Source organism: Hetaerina americana, unplaced genomic scaffold (genome assembly GCF_022747635.1).
Source record: "Hetaerina americana unplaced genomic scaffold, ioHetAmer1.1.p SCAF_263, whole genome shotgun sequence".
Taxonomy (NCBI): domain Eukaryota; kingdom Metazoa; phylum Arthropoda; class Insecta; order Odonata; family Calopterygidae; genus Hetaerina; species Hetaerina americana.
This window is the reverse complement of record NW_027286834.1, coordinates 176,827-193,908: the sequence shown is the minus strand read 5'-3', so window position 1 is coordinate 193,908 and position 17,082 is coordinate 176,827. Positions and strand designations below refer to the sequence as shown.

At 40.1% G+C, this 17,082-nt stretch overlaps 1 protein-coding gene across 1 annotated transcript in view; it reads right to left on the bottom strand.

Annotated features, from left to right (window-relative positions):
• The window catches only part of LOC139689645 (pre-mRNA-splicing factor ATP-dependent RNA helicase PRP16-like), an 81,370-nt gene that overhangs the window by 44,161 nt on the left and 20,127 nt on the right, over positions 1-17,082 (bottom strand). The window contains exons 6-9 of the mRNA XM_071586825.1: positions 11,580-11,698; positions 3,138-3,352; positions 991-1,179; positions 696-854 (exon numbers count right to left, since the gene is read on the bottom strand). Of these exons, the coding sequence (XP_071442926.1) occupies positions 696-854; positions 991-1,179; positions 3,138-3,352; positions 11,580-11,698 (682 nt within the window). The remainder of the gene's footprint in view (positions 1-695; positions 855-990; positions 1,180-3,137; positions 3,353-11,579; positions 11,699-17,082) is intronic.

Below are 17,082 nucleotides of genomic sequence, written 5' to 3'. Positions count from 1 at the left end.
AAGTGTACATAAAATTTTCTTAAGATAAACCTTGCACATAATTTAGTTTTGTTGGCATGGAACACACTACTGTATTTTACATTAATGTGTATGAGAAAAGTCGTTTCACTAAACGAATGTTTTCCTTTACGAGAAAGGTTGCAGGTCAAATTATCCTCATTGCACAATGCTCCACTGTATGTAAGCGTGTACATACTCAGATAGAGATTTCATAGATATGTACTCATGTAGTATGATTCAAACAAGATACAAACTCTCATGGCACAAAACAATGTCCCACCTCAATTGTAAATTGACCTGTCAATTACACATTACATTTTTCACTCTGGTTCAAACTCCAAAAGCATTAGTTTTCACTCTGTAGGTAAAGATGTTCATGGATATGACGAACACAATGGGGATATAAAGAGATCCCGGTGACAGGAGGAAAAATCCACAGAGGGGAGTGTGCTCTGAAGTAAGTGCCCCGCTCAGCTACGAAGATTTGAACAATCACATTTTAACGTTGTGTTTCATCCAAGAAAAGAATAATATGACATTATATACCACTGCCCTGATCCACACAACCCCCTCCTCTTCCATTTTGCTTTGGAATATCTCATAAATTATGCAAAATTTAAGCATAAGGAATTGTCAGTTACCAATTACGTGGGATATTTGCAATCTAGGATCCCATTATTTCTGTCAGTACATACCTTTTCTTCTGTTTTCTTAACTCCCATAATATTTCCTATTGTAGTTCCAGACAGCTCCCAGTGTTTTTTCTGGGCTTTCCTCCTTTCCTTTTGTTCACGGAAAGCTCGAACAAGTGCGGAACCTTTCCTGGCAACAATGGCCATATCCGAGGTGGGATCCTGCGAAGATGATGAGAGGAGCATGCATGATGAGATGCTTTTTTATGAGATGGCAGATGTGCTTGCGGCCCGTTTTCAATGCCAGATAAATTCATGGCCTCGAGCCGAAAAGAATCGTTTAATTTGGGACTCTTACCTTAACAGGCACAACTGGTTCCGGCTGCTTTGTGAAGACAATGCGCCCATCCAAGAATGGAGGAACAATGTTGTGAACCAATAAGTGGACACGTGCTTCATTTTCTTCCTCAAAATCTTCATCGCCCACGTCAACAGACTGAACGACTCCACTGGTGAGCATTCTGTTGCGCTCCCACAGTTCATTGTCCTGCAACAGAAATGGAATGTCACTCGACAAAGGCAGCATTAGGGAGGCACCTTACTGACTCACCACAAATGCCTCAGGGGCGCTGCCTTCCAGCCCTTCACTCAACTAGGTGTTACTTGATGCGATCAATATTAACATGAATAATATCACCTTTGATATTCCTTACTTCAGGGCCTCAGAGCAAAAAAATGGCAAAGCCCAATTTATTGTGCTCAAACATCAACAGGAAATTACTTTTCAAACAATTAAAACTGAGAAAAGGATTGAAGAGAATAGTCGATTCCCTCCAATTGTGTTTAGTTTACTCTAGTGGCATTTTTAACTATGAATTATCTTCCTGCCTCTTCCATACCATCTGATAACCTAGTATTATCACTCGTATCATTTCATGCACCTCTTTACAGTACAAAAATATGCAGGGAGAATCCTAGGAAAAGTTCCAAGGATGAGCAGTTGTAGAACGTACTTTCAAAGACTCAGCATTCTAACTCTTCCCTGTTTGTATGCATTCCATACTACAATCTCTTTGCAGAAAAACAAAGCCATGCTTACTCTGAAAACCAGCGATGATGTACACAGGTAGAGCACAAGAAGTTGCGATAACTTGAGAATGACTGCTCACAACTCATCCATGTTTGCTAAGAACCCTGGATGTGCTAGTGTGACATTCTTGAAAGGACTACCAAGAAAATTAAGGGAAATAGGTTAGTTTTTGTAATTCAAGTCTTAACTATATCAATTCCTTTGTGATCATCAATGCTGAAAAGTTGATGAGTTCATCTCCCTTTCTCAAGGATGATTTATTTTCTTCATATATAACTCAATGAAAATACTCGGTCACTGCTCCCTCATCCTGTTTTGGGTATTTACTCTGTACAGTTACTTGTTTATTCATTTTGAGATACATGCTGACTCTGTAATATCCACTTTGTGATGTCTCCAAGGAATATTAACATACAATGAGATGCATTCCATACTTGCTACAAAAATGACTCAGAGGAACCAATAAACATTATTATTTATGTCACTTTTACAATTTCCACACAATTCCATTGATTGTGAGGACAAAATTAATTTTGGAAGGACTTAGCCGAAAATTCTGGATGAAACATTTTTAACCTGTATGCTGGCTGCACTGCAGGGAAGCACATTCTTAAACACACAGAATCGCATAGGCCTTATCAGAGGCTTATTAAGGCCAGGGCAAAAATTCTACCCACCACCATGCATTACCTCCATCACTGCGATAGGTCAAGAGCTTGCTTCTATTTCCAACCGCTGCCACTGATGCATAACAAGAGTCAAATCTATGAAACTTGCACCACATATACATTACATATTAAGCTAATAACATAATACAAAATTATATTTTTGCACAATAAATTATACAATTTTAAAAAATTTATGGACACACTTCATTGAACAACCCCGTTCATTTATTTATTTACTTTTCCGAACAACAAATAGCTTTGAGATCAGTACTACTTCTATAAGTAATATTGGTGTTTATAATATTCATTGCATCCACATAACAACAGGAATATTTCAAACAAACTACTCATTTATACATAATATATTAAATTCTTTTCAAATTCAATACAAGGTTGTGGAAAACAAAATCAATGCTGCCTTGGTCTGAGGAAAGAGTTAAGACAAGGGAAGCCTGAAAAAGAATCAAGACAACTAAGATTCTACCAAGTATGTATTTAAAACAAATTATCTAACACGGAGAGATTACATCCCAAGAAAATACCAAAAATTGGAAAAATATGCACTATCCCGACATTTACTACTAAGTGTTCTAATTGAATCAAAATGACCACTCTACCATAAATAAAACACAAGCATATTTGCCAGCCAAATACTTCAGTGATGAGATTGCTGTTCAAGAGAGCCTAAAATCTCAAACAAATAAATACGCTCCAAATAACAACCAAGGATAAAAATTATTTTGTAACCTTGTTGATTTGCCTCTGCTGCGCAGACATTCTTTTCTTCTTCCGTTGCTCTAGCTGCTCTTCCTTTTTCCGCGTGTAATCCTCACTGATGCCTGCAAATGGGTTGTGTGTGTCATCGTGGCCTTCATCCATGGAATACCACTCTCGATCCAAGCGCCGCTGTTCCTCCTCCCAAACTTCTCGCTCCTCACCAGTATTCCATTGAATTTTGTTTTCTACAGACATACGTAAATTTGCATTAGTAAAAAACCCCCAAAACATCAAAATAAAAAAGGTTAAAAATCCTTTCCAGGGGCATAAGAACTTCATTGAATAAGGATCACTGCATGTACATCCCTTGTTAGCTGAAGGGTTCAAAAAACAGACGGCACTTCCTATTCCAGAGTTTCCAGGGGTTCCAGCAGGGTCTTGTCCTTTCCCATTCAGAAAAATATAGGATTACCCCAGCTCAAAATTATGCCTGGCAAATTGGCTAATTCCTGGCCTGGTTAATGCAGCCTTCCGAAGCACCAAAAATGAGCAAATTTATAACGCTCATTGAATTTAATATCCCACACCCATTCCCGCTCAATCTAGATGCAAAATAGCCAATGAAATACCATTGTTGAAATTTTTCAGACAACAGACGAGTATCAATCAGAGAATATTTGATTCACACATACTTAACGGCAAATTTGTCATCATATTCTTTGTGTCAGCTTCCAGGCCTCAGTTGAATGACCTCTTTGGTGGCACACAAAACATGATTGGCTTGACAAAGTTGACACTATTTCACAGGGAAAGAAAGCTATGGAAGCAGCAAGGTCAAAGCAATCAAAACTTCAAAATGAATGCATTTTCCTTCAACAAAAATTTGCAGTTGATGGTTAAATGACATACAATAACAACTTCAGCAAGCTAAATCATTAAAAGATAATCCAGAGACAATGTCTGAGGAAACAATAAAGATGGTGAGCAATGTGCGAAGATATCATATTGAAAAAAGGAGGGATGGAAACTACTTTCTGTGAACTTTGAAAAATTAAGTATTGATGATTACAATAGTAAATGAATAAGTAATGAAAATCAAGTAATTTTTTAATGCTTTGATATATTCATTGTAATGTATACAACTTTTGAGAAGGCATGTGTAAATTGGAGTGCAAATGGTAAGGTGAAAAGTTCTCGGCCTGGCACAGATATGGCGTTCCAATCAATTCATCATCATTCCTGCCTGGGTGCCCGTGTCATTAGTTCATACGACAACTTCCACCTTGTTCTCTCGAGTAGTTTGTTTACACCTATTGTTGCAGTGGATGTCTTTCGTGTTTTCCGCTTAAATGGAAAAACTTGAATATGGTGCGGTCAGGAAATGCTTCGTTTTGGATGGATCAACCCCATGAGGAAATTCATCCCAAGTTGACAAAAGTGCACAGGGATTCTGCTTCTTCAATCAAATCAACTGTTAGAAGGTGGGCAGCTGACTTTGAATGTGGTTGCATTTCCCTCGACGATGACCCACGTGTCAAGGATGGCCAAAAACCACAACCACACTGGAGACCATCGAAACGGTGCACAAGAGCGCGATGGACGAGAGGCAAGTGAAGGTGATTGAAATAGCCGAGGCCGTGGGGATGTCGATCACAAGAAACATTGCAAACATCTTGCACAAATAAATAGGGAAGCTATACCCAAGGTGAGTACTGCATTTGCTGGATGCCGATCACAAGCAAATGCGCAAATGATTTTCGCCGCAATGTTAGGACGATTCAAGAGGGAACTGATCGATTTAATGCGGCGATTTTTCATCATGGATGGGACCACCACTACGCACCACAAATGAACCATCGGTCGAAGGAGTGGGTGGAAGCCGGTGGTTCGGCACCAAAGAAAGCCAATCGTAACTGCCGCAAAGGTTATGGCCAGTGTGTTTTAGGAAGCCAAAGAGATCCTGTTCATTGATTACCTTGAAACAGGCAAAGAAATTAGAGGTGAATATTCCTCCAACCTTCTTCACCAGCTGAATGCCAAAATTTGCAAGAAGAGGCCTGGCTTGAAGGAGAAAAAATCATCTTTCACCAGGACGCACCCGCTCACAAATGTTCATTGGTGATGGGAAAACTATTGGCTATGGGATGCGATTTGTTTGGCCATCTCACCCTATTCTTCTGATTTAGCACCCTCAAACTTGCATCTGTTCCTAAACTTGAAGAAATTTGTTTCTGAGAAGCTCCTTGCATCATATGAAGAGGTTGTGAGGGCCGTAGATGGATATTTTCACGGCCTTCAAGACTCTCACTTCTGGAAAGGAATAATGATATTGGAAAATCCTGGACCAAGTGTGTTGAAGTCAAGGTAGATTATGTCATTAATAAAATCATTTTTTAACTGAAAATTGCAGTCTTTGACTGTCAGACCGAGAATTTTTCCACTCACCCTCATAAGAGACAGAATTGGGGAAAAATAGTAGAAAAATTACCTCAAGTAATGGTTGTATTTTCTAGTTGAACCCTAAGGGGCTAAACCAAACTATTGTATAGAAGCCGAATGAGAGGTAGAGTTGACCCAGAATCTATGAGCTTTGGCATAGGAAGCATCATTAGACAAATAAATGGACACTGACTTAGGACGATAAAATAGATGAAACTCAATAAATAAGTATCTTCAGACTTCATGGAGGTGCTTACACATAGAAGTACACTAGTTAGATACTACTTCTTCACATTTATTAAACTGCACATACAGAGTTGCTACTTATTTTAGACTTCAAAATTCCCTGACATTTTCATGTTTTTAAGACAAAAATCATCTTTTCCATATCATGACCTAAAATCTGATTTAAGAGCACAATCAACAAAACAATTCCAATCACAGTAAAAGCTGTGCTATCGAGGTATCTCTGGGATTTTGCGAAGCGAGATATTAGACATTTCTGTCAAGGAGAGCATTTTGCTATTATGATAGAAAGGACTATTAGCTAAAAAAATATGAAGTTATCCATCGTCTATCCCAAAATTAAGTAGAATGTTCTTTTTCCTGCTGACGTGGAGAGTTCTTGGGAAAGCAACGTGACCCTCAACAGTTGCCTGTGGGCCGTTACAGCGTGCAGATCACTGCTTGACTGGACCCATGTGGGAGGGTTTCGTCAAGAATTCACGATGTCACGTTCCATAAAACAATGGTACACAATAAAATTTTGTGTTTATCTTGGGAAATCGGGTTTGGGAGATGAAGCAATGTCCCGAGGACTGGTTTTCTACTGGCACAGGATGTTCCAGGAAAGTAGAGAGGAGGTTAATGACAAGGAATGCCCTTGAAGTCCATCGCCGGCAGAGTGCGATGAATATATACAAAAAGGAAGAGAGATACTCAATTCCAATCGATGCCCGAGTGTCAGAATGTTAGCAGAGGAGTGCGATATTCCAAAAACCACAGTGCGTTGCATTCCTAGAGAAGGTTCAAAACCATGAGAAAGGTGCGTGCTAAGATCGTCCCCAAGGTGCTGGCGGAAGATCAGAAGGGCTGCTACTGTGACAATCTCACATGAACTCTTGGATCGCCACGAAAGTGACCTTCAGCCCTGATGTGGCACCGCCCAACTTCTTTCTGTTCCCAAGAATAATAAAAAGGAGATTGAAAGACAACCGTCTTAGAATACTGGATATTGTCAAAGAGGGCCTGATGAGGTGCCTGAACAAAGTCCCCTCCTGGAAAGCATACCGCGTCTGGCATCGACACTGGTATCAGTGTTTGATGCACCTGAATGCTGTTTTGACAAATTTTAGTGATTTGAACTTGTACCTGCAATTACATTTTCCCCCCAAAGTATTCCACTTATTTTTGGGAAAGAGTGTAAAAAGCAAAAGGAACTTTGCTAAAGTTCCTTTATTTAAACATTTGATCTTTAAGGATCAGGGTTGTTGATTTGCGGGTGCAAGGGTAGTCTGAAAGGTTCTCAGAATCACCACTAGATGTCAGCACTAGCACATCGAGTTTCCCACAAAGCAATAGGTAATCCTTTAAGAGTAAACATGTGGCACATCAGTGCTCCGGAAAGAGATCTGTGGTGCGGACACCCATCTGTTTTTCTTCCCACATAGTAATTTGTGAAGATGGAAAAAATTGAGATTGGAACAGTGATTATATACTTGGCAAAGAAAGGTATGAAAGCAAAAAGAAATTCATGCTGACTTTCAGCACACTCTGGGGGACTCAGCTCCTTCTTTTTCAACTGTTGCCAAGTGGACAAACGAATTAAAGTGTGGTTGGGGCAGCTTCGATGATAACCCGCATAGTGGTCAGCCAAAATGTGCCCTTTTCCCAAGGAATTATTACAAAAGTGCATAAAATGGTCATGAAGGATGGCCGGCTGAAAGTGCGAGAAATCGCTGAAGCTGTAGGGATGTCATCTGAACGGGCATATTACCAGGTGCGTATTTACCAGTACGCCCACTATGCCATGGCAAAGGGTGGCAGCTCCCAGGGGGCGGCACTAGTCCCGGAATTTTTATTTCATCAGTTTTTTCAATTTTTTTTAATGCGAACATGTTGATTCAAAATTCCGCGCATTTTTTTTTTAGGAAAAAGGTTCCATTTTTTTCCATTTTTCCAGTTGTATAAGTACTCGAAAAAGAATAAATGGATACATTCTTTTCATTAATGTGAAAATGTAGAAAATTAATCCTCAGGGGGGCGGCAGACATTGACTATAGCGTAGGGTGGCAAATGGGGTTAATACGCCCCTGCATATTACATTTTAATAGTGGAATCAGATACGATACAATTATCTGCTAGATAGGTGCTGTGACTCTTGAAGCAGAATCACAAATGCATAGCAATGTTTGACTCGCTTTAAGAGCAGCCAACAAGATGCAATGGTTTGTCACCACAGATGGGACTTGGGGCCACCACTATACCCCAGAGACAAAACAACAGTCAAAAAGCAGGGGATAAATTATTGATTAACCACCACCAAAGAAAGCCAAGGAAGCATGGTAGGCCGGAAAAGTGATGGCTACAGTTTTATGAGATGCGAAAGGGATTCTGCTGATAAATTATCTTCCCACTGGTCAACCAATTACTGGAAAATACCACACTAGCCTACTGGACCAACTAGAGCAAAAGATACATGAAAAAAGGCCAGATTTAGCAAGGAAGAAAGTCATCTTTCATCAAGACAATGCACACCCACCCACGAGCATTGTTGCCATGGCAAAAATACGTGAACTGAAAGACGAATTGTTGCCATACCCACCTTATTTGCCTGATTTGGCTCAATTAGATTTTCATCCCTTCAAAGCTCAAAATTTTCCTCTGTGGAGAGAAATTTTCTTCAAACAAAGAACAGTTGAAGTAGATGGGAATTTTGCAGGCCTGAAGGAATCTAATTTTCGAGAGGGGATCAAGACATTGAAACATTGCTGGACCAAGTGCATTAGTGTGCACGGAGACTACATTGAAAAATAAAAAGTTTCACTGAGATATGTCATTCATTTCTATTCCATTCTGAGAACTTTTCTAGTTACCCTTGTACTTCTTTAAGAGAAAAAGAGTGACATTCCCTTATTAACTGAACACTAGCTACTACACCATGAACTCAAATACTATGCAATCATCGACTTGAATCCAGCAGCATCATTTTGTAGAAAGGATAATACGGAAACATCTGAAAAATTACCAGTGGGAAGAAAATGCCATCATCAACAGATAATGCAGATAAGACATCAAGGAAAACTATTGATTACGAGTGTAAAGTGGAATTCAACCTGCAGCATGAAGGTGGAAAAAAGTGAATATGATAACACGTGACTTGCAGTGATCACATCCCAAAGTATCAATGATGCTTAAGGGCAAATAAAGACTTAGGGAAGTTGTGAAAGGCAGTAGACTGGAGGGATGGATATCTTATCTGACAGCTGTACTTGACTCAAGAGTCCACGGAACAATTAGCACATGCAGAGGCCAAAATATATTTGATGGACGAGAAAGTGACAGATGATTGTTAAGGGAAAAGTTTTAATTAGTGACATCTAAAGAATGGCAAATTGTGCACAATGAAAGGGCTATACAAATATTATAGTTTAATAGTAGTCTAATAAAATAAAGATTACATTTTCAATGCATTGTGTTACGAAATGCCAATAATAACATCAGAGTATCAGATAAAGTATAATCTAACGACACAGGCATCCAAGGCTGCCACTCACTGTGGAGGGCAATTTTAGGAATTCCCAGACTTAAAAAAAAGGGAGCAATTAGACACTTTTTTCACTAAGTTCAGTACAGCAAGCATAAATCTTCCACTTAACCCACCCATGCACCTACCAAAATCACAACCATGTACTATAAGTATTTTTCAACAAGATGGAACAGATATGGGTAAGCTACTTATTTTTCCCTCTTTTTAGAGAGGGAGCGAAAATCCAGAGGCCACATTAAATAAGGCAAGGGTATTTTAAGTTCCCTCTCACTCTACATGAGGAGAAAGAAAAAGTAATGAAAGATACTTTACCAAATTAAACATTTATGACCATTAGCTCACGTGGAAGAAAGTAGAAGAAAGACATGATGTTGAGATAGGCCACGTCATTTCACTCTAAAAATCCAAAGAAATTTTTAGGTTTTCGAGACCAGAGAAAAAGCCATTACGGACAAATCAATATTGGTGGTCCAAGATTTTGTTCTTTTCCTTCTCAATGTCATCCTCCATCAATATCAATCTGGACAGCTAGGTGCGTCTCAATAAAATACAATGGAGTTACAAAGTTATAGTTTTTCATTATAAACATATCGACTCCATTATGTCATGACTCTAATATCCAATTCTGTCAAAATATATCAAATGAAAATGTATTCAACTTTGTGGTCTCTTTACAAATTACATTTTATCATCAAGAAGACTTTTTTTCTGGTTTCATTTTGACAAATTATGAGGGACCGTGGAACACAAGGATTGCCAGCAGCTCCTTAGTGCCTCCAGCGGTGGAGGAAATTCAAACTGAAATCTAAGAGCGCCCTAAAGTAGCCACTATCTATTTGCGATTAGTTAACCTGAAGGAAAAACCAAAATAACTCCACTCTTGGCAAAAGCAGCACTGAATTAACTTTTTATCTAAGCCACAAACTGTTCAATGGAGAGGATTCATTCAGTTGGGGGAATACTGACAAATGCATTATTTCCAGGCTTAAAGCAGAAAATTGGATTTGGACTCAATAAATCAATAATTTAATGTTATAACATGTGCTTAACATGGATAGGTAATGCCAAAATAAATATTTTAAAAAGGTTTCCGAAAATGTTATGCACTGCATTGAGAAGAAGGCTTTGCGCGAGTGTCTAGTGCACATGCGATCAGGAAGAGGGGGAGAGAGGGAGGCAGGGGGGAAGGAGGGAGGAGGCAGCGCCAGCGAGGCGTCATCTCAGACAGAGACTGCTCATTCCCATGGTGGGCAAATGAAGCATGTTCTGTTTCCTTTGTTATGCTTCACAGAAACATTATGTTTTCATTCCAATAGCCTAGCAAATCCAAAACTTAGGGGCCTGTCCTGGGTGCAGGTGGCAATTTAAAGTGGATCATGTCAGTGTCTTTGAAGTCTGGGCTCAGAATATCTTGGGAGTCAATGGTGATGTCGTTGGAGGCACATGCAGGAATAGAGATAGCGCTCAAGAGTCATTTGGGCCCGTGTAAGCTCAAAAGAGCTTGGTGTCCACGAAGGTATTTCCATGCACAAGTAATTGATAATGCTGAGGAGACCATCTTAAGTGAGAAAAAGAGGTTTACTTCTAAGTAAATAATAATCAGAGTGCAGAGGTACAACTAGATCTATACTGTGGGAATGAGAGGAGAGGGAGGGAGAGTGGGGGGAGAGGAAAAGGAAAGAGAGAGAGGAGAAGGAGGAGGGAGAGGAGAGGGAGAGGAAGGATGGGGGAGTTGCAAAAGAGGGGAGACACCTCACAGTAGGCTTTTCAAGAGAAAAAAGAGGGAAAATATTATTCTTTTGAAGTGGTGAAAGTGTTTATGCTTGGCGTATTTTCTTTTGCATTACACTGGCATAACGAGTAAACAATAGAATACCTAAGTCATAGATTTAACAATTCAATACAGTTGAGGTTTCATCTTGTTCTGTGGGTCACTTGTTATACTCCGAGTAAAGAGGAAAATGAAACAGTGAACTGGTGGCAATTAAAGCAACAGAATACTATGAAAGATCAATTTCATACACGTTGAAGGAAAAATATTTAAAAATAAACATTTTTCCCATATTTCCTTCACTTTATGAAATCAGAGATATTAATGAATTGAGCTACCAAACTTTACTTGGGAGAAATCAAGTTTAACAAGGCTATGTCAATTTGATCATATTAACATTTCAAATTCAACCTGACTTCTGGACTAACTTAGCATGCCAAATGCTTTAGTATTGCCCTCCAAATGTTAGCAGAGAATTTTTCTTACTACGTACCTCGGCCAATAATAGGTGTCGCACCAGTGCTCTTCCTGTCTTTAACCCAGCTGTTAAACTTGTGGGCTGGAGTAGGTGCAGGACTCTCACCTGAAATCCCTCTGCGTTTCTCGCCAGACCTAGAGACCAAAAGAGAGCAAAATTGCAGTGCCCCCAAATCATTAATGACTGGTAGCCTTCAATAACCCCACGCAGCATGCATACATCATCAGTAGTGGGCCACAATTGTGGCTCCTTGCACAGCTAATGATTAAATGGTAGGACTTCAGCATCTAAATGAATAAACCAGGTTTGAGACAACTGGATTGCTCAAATTTATAAAATACTACAAATATGAATGCTCTAACATACCAAGAAAGGTGAAAAACAGCTTCAGCAGAAGACTCAGAATTGAATTTTTATGTTTAAGTGATACATGGAGCATTTAAAGTCGAGTCGAAGCTTTCATCATGCCCACTCTACGGATTGAAATTCCATTGGCTGACACCTTTCTCATTTTGATAACAATTGGCAGCAGGGATATATGCCACTGCATCACCAGAACTGTGAAGACTGAGCAGGCTGGAAGAATAATTGGGGTGGTTTCCTTTTGAATTCTTCACTATTGTTATTACTAAGACACCATTATTCAAGTGGCCACCTCATTGAGGAACCGATGCTGGGTGAACTGCCTTTAGCCTGGCACCTCACCTTTGGCCTGTGCATGGGTGACCCTATCAGGAGCAATTCCCATTGCTCCACCACGATAACTCTAGGGGTCTTCGGAACCCACAAGCCCTTCCAGCATGCCAAGGTTTTGAACAGGTAGAACAAATAAACAATAAAGGAGTAATTAAGGAAGGAAATGTGCAAAGTAGTAAGGGAAGTAAAAGAAAAATTGCCTTAAGGAAAGAAGCTTTCACAAAGTGGTGAGAGTTTGTGAGAGGGGCCTTAAACAAAGACAATAAAGAGACTATTGAAATATTTGACATGGAGTATGGAATATATAACTTGGTCATTGAGGCAGGAAGACACTTGTAGATTGGAAGCTTTTGAGAGGTGAGTATGGAGAAGAATGTAAAAAAATAAAATGGAATAAGTAGAAAAAAAACCATGAAGATTTAGTTATGGAAGGGGAAGAGGGCTATGTTAAGAGAAATTTGAAGAAGGCAGGAATATTGAAGATAGTAACAGAGGTTTGAATGCTGAGGTGGCGAGGTAAAGGATTTTTCTCCTACTGCACCTTCCTGAAATTACCACCACTGCTGCAAGTACTGCCTCAAATCGGAATGCCAATTAATACCGCTGTAATTGCTTGCTTTTACTCCTTCACTGTAACAGCCAGAAGTAGATTTTGAGGCAAGAAAGTCATAACTGTAATATTATTATTACACGGCTGTAGGCAGTAAATTTTGAATTGCAATCTTATAGAAGTTGAACTCATATACAAATAATATCTTTTTTTTAAGTTAATATAAATACCCCTCTAATATTTATATAGGTCAACCTTTGATTTTTTTCATTGAAATTCTGTATTTTAAGGTAAACCTTTACACAAGCATATTACAAGTACAGTAAATGTTTATGGCAAAAGCATTTAAATACATTTAAATCTGCAAGGAAGAAATTTAACCAGGAAGACATTCAGAGGACCTACAAAGGATTTGAAGGCTTTGAAAATTGTTTTGGATGGCTAATGAAGCTAGAGCTATGCCATTAGTTTAGAAGATCTGATGATGACAGCTTCGGAAGAGTCAAGGATTCCATGTATAAATTTCAAGGCAGGCATCAGTTGATGCAGGATGATGAAAAGGAAAAGTATTTTTCTTTAATGGCATAATTCCAATCCTAGCCAATGACTATGCTGAGAAGTTAATTTGAATTCCAGACGTACAAGGTCTGTTCAAAAGGTTCCCAAACTTATCTTTTATAGTGCACCTCAAGTTGGTTATTTATAATCCAGTTGGAGGCATTGTGCCAGCAGAAACTTCCTTAATGATAGCCTTCAGTCACTTTGTTGATATCCTGATTAGTTGATTAGTTATGGTCAAAAGGTTCCCTGAATATTTTAAATAGCGGGCCTCCAGTTGGTTATATTTTGATTTGCTTGGAGGGGTTGTGCCCACGGCAACTTCCCAAATAACTGCCTTCAACCACTTCTTTAACATCTTGTTTTGTTGATTAGTTACGGCCGTTTATGTGAATGGGTGTTTGTGGAGTGCAGTAAAAATACAGATCTGCTGATATGAGCTTTTTGAAGCAGCAGCATTGCTCAGTGAAATTCTGCCCGAAACTCTGCAAATCCCACACGAAAACTTGATTACCAATGCTTATGATGAGGATGCTACGTAAAATACTGCATGTTATGAGTGGTTTACCCAGTTCAAAAAGGGGCACCAATCAGCGGAAGACAACGAGCGTTCCAGGAGACCACCTACATTGACTGATGAGCTCCACATCTAGAAACTTCATGATCTTGTTCATACAAATTGGCATTTGACGATCAGGGAACTTGCAGAAGAGTGTGGCATCTCAATTGGTTTGTACTATGGAATCCTGACTGAAAAATTGAGGACACTTTGAATCGCCACCAAATTCGTGCCTCGTCTGATGACAGCAGACCAAAATCAACATGGAGTTCAAGTCTGTCAGGAACTGTTTGATCGAATGTCGAGGCGATGTTCACCGTTGTTTTCATTGCAAATGTGGTTGTGCATCACAAATATCTACCTAAAGGCCAGACAGTCAATTCGGGAGCACTACCTGGGGGTTATGAAACACCTAAGATGGGAATCACGTGGAAACGGGCCAAACTCTGGAAGAGTGGCGAGTGGTTTTTTCACCACGACAATGCGCCGGGTCATTCAACTCCCAGAACTCATGAGTTTTCAGCCAAAAACAAGACCGCTTACCGCTTCCTTACCCACCCTCCTCACCAGACCTGGCCCCATGTGGCTCTTTCCTGTTCCCCCAACTAAAAACCCCGCTCAAAGGAAAAAGATTTGCAACCATTCCAGAGACTGAGAAAAATTCAACAGAGGAGCTAATTAGCATTCCAAGAGAAGTGTTCCAGGACTGTTTCAAAAAGGGGAAACACAGTTGGGATAAGTGCATACGTTGGGGAGGAGACTAATTTTAAGACTACCCTGACCAATAATTTGTTAGGTTAGTATTTTATTTGTAATAAATAAAGTTCCGGAACATTTTGAATAGACCTCATATAAACATGCATTCAAAGCACAGCTGCCTACTAGGGCCGATGAAAAATGCCGATCAAACTCAAGTTTGTTTTGATACCCTATCTAGCACCACTTAAAATACTAAAGGTTGTAAACCAAATTAGAACTAAAACTTCCACAATGTTCGCAATCACAACCAAAGGAAAGAAACTAACTCCTTATGTAGTTTCAAAGCTTAAAGCAATGTCAAAGGATAGGCTACCATCAGGGTTGATCGTTTATGTGCAGAAGAAAGGGCAGATAAAAAAGAGCTTGTGCTAGATTGTCAGAAAGTAGATCAAGGGAGGTGCCTGGGTGCATGACTGTGTCAAAAGGGAATTTTAGACCAATGGAACCTCGCTTAACATGCACATCACTTAATGAGCACCATGCATTATTCCCATTATGAGCAAAAATATTATTTAAACTGGCTCATTTAATGAGCAATATTTGGTGCAATGAGTGATGAGGAAAGGGGAAGTCCTGGATTGATTTCGCACTGGCAGCTTCAGTCTGCGTTTGGAACTGTTTCCAATAGCATCTTAGTGTCGCTAGTGACCAGACATTTTTAAGAACTTGCATTCAGACATATTATTTATGGGTTTGCTGAGCCCAGTTAATAGCCCCAATAGACAGAAAATCTCCAAAGAAAAAGTCATAAGAGGACAACCATAAGAAAATAAAAATAATCGTAGAAATGAAAAGTAAAATCTTTGAAAAAAGAGAATGATGTGTGAGCGTGGCTGGTCCAGCATGCACGTCAACGATTTACACTATCCTCACAAACAACAAGATTAAGGAGATCACCTTTGTATCTCCTCAGTCTTGCTGCCCGAGACATTCTCGGCCAGGTGATGAAACTGACAATTTATGTTCTCAAAAACATTTTATTTTTCACCATAATGGCATTCAATATTAATATATTTCATCCAGCGGTGATCCAGTGCCATTATACCAACTCTGTGATGTTCTTCCAGAAGTGCTTCAAAGTACTTGTCAGCAATCGCTTCTTGATTGGACAATATAAAAGTTGACCAGCTAGGAAACGTTTAAGTCTTTGGAAGAGGTGAAAGTCAGAGTGAACCGCACTTTGGGAATAGTGTGGATGTTCCAGTGTGTCACAGTGCAAATCCCTCAATTTTCCCATTGCCAAGACACTTCTGTGGGCAGGGGTGTTGTCCAGTGTCATCTACTCACAGTTGGGTCAACACGAGAGAACAAAAATCATGCGAGTAATTAAGCCATCTATGGGCAAGACCAAGAACTTTAGGCCACTTTTATACATGCTCCAAGGGGAGCGACAAGAATATCTAGGCAATGGTTATTTATCCTACCCAATGTTGAATGGTTGCTACTCATATGGATAAATGAAAAGCGATTGCATTGCAATTGCAAAATTACTAAGAACTTGAGGCCAAAAGCACCAGCCCTGCCGAGATTATACGGATTACCCAAGATGCACAAAATCGGAGCACAACTGAGACAAATTGTGAGTGCCATCAGCTCCCCCACCTACAACCTAGCGAAGCACCTCACCAGCGTTTTGTTGCCACATGTAGGCTGCTGTGAGCATCATCTGAGAAACTCTGCAGACTTTGTAAAAATCCTGGATGAAATCCATCTAGCAGAAGGGGATATCCTGGTTAGTTTGGACGTGGTATCCCTTTTCACATGGGTCCCCCTGACCGATACTTCCTACTGACTGCCTCCTGGACGCCAAGTTCTACGCTGCCATGGTGATGCTATTTCGCCACGTCTAGACCTCCACATACTTCCTGTATGATGGGCAATACTTCTAGCAAGCAGATGGAGTGGCAATGGGATCTCCTCTCTCCACCGCCATAGCAAACTTCTTCATGGAAGACTTTGCAGAAAAGGCACTAAAGTCAGCCCTGCTCCGCCCAAAACATTTTCTCCGGTATGCAGACGACACCTTTGTGATTTGGCCACATGGGAAGGTTGCACTTAATGAATTCCTGGGGCACATGAATCGCCAGCACCCCAATACATCCTTCACCATGGAATTGGATATCGACGGCAAACTCCCTTTCCTCGACATCCTGGTTCAACGTAAGAGCTAAGGCACACTCGGACATGGTGTGTATCGGAAGCCGACGCACACTGGGCTGTACCTCAATGGAAACAGCCACCACCACCCATCCCAAAGACGAGCAGTGCTGAACACACTCTTCCAACGAACCGGGACCATTGCCGACAAAAATAACTTGCCAGAGGAGATGAACTACCTGAAAACCTCCTTCCTCCAGAATGGGTTGAGTGGACGCGAAATCTCCTTGGCCCTAAAA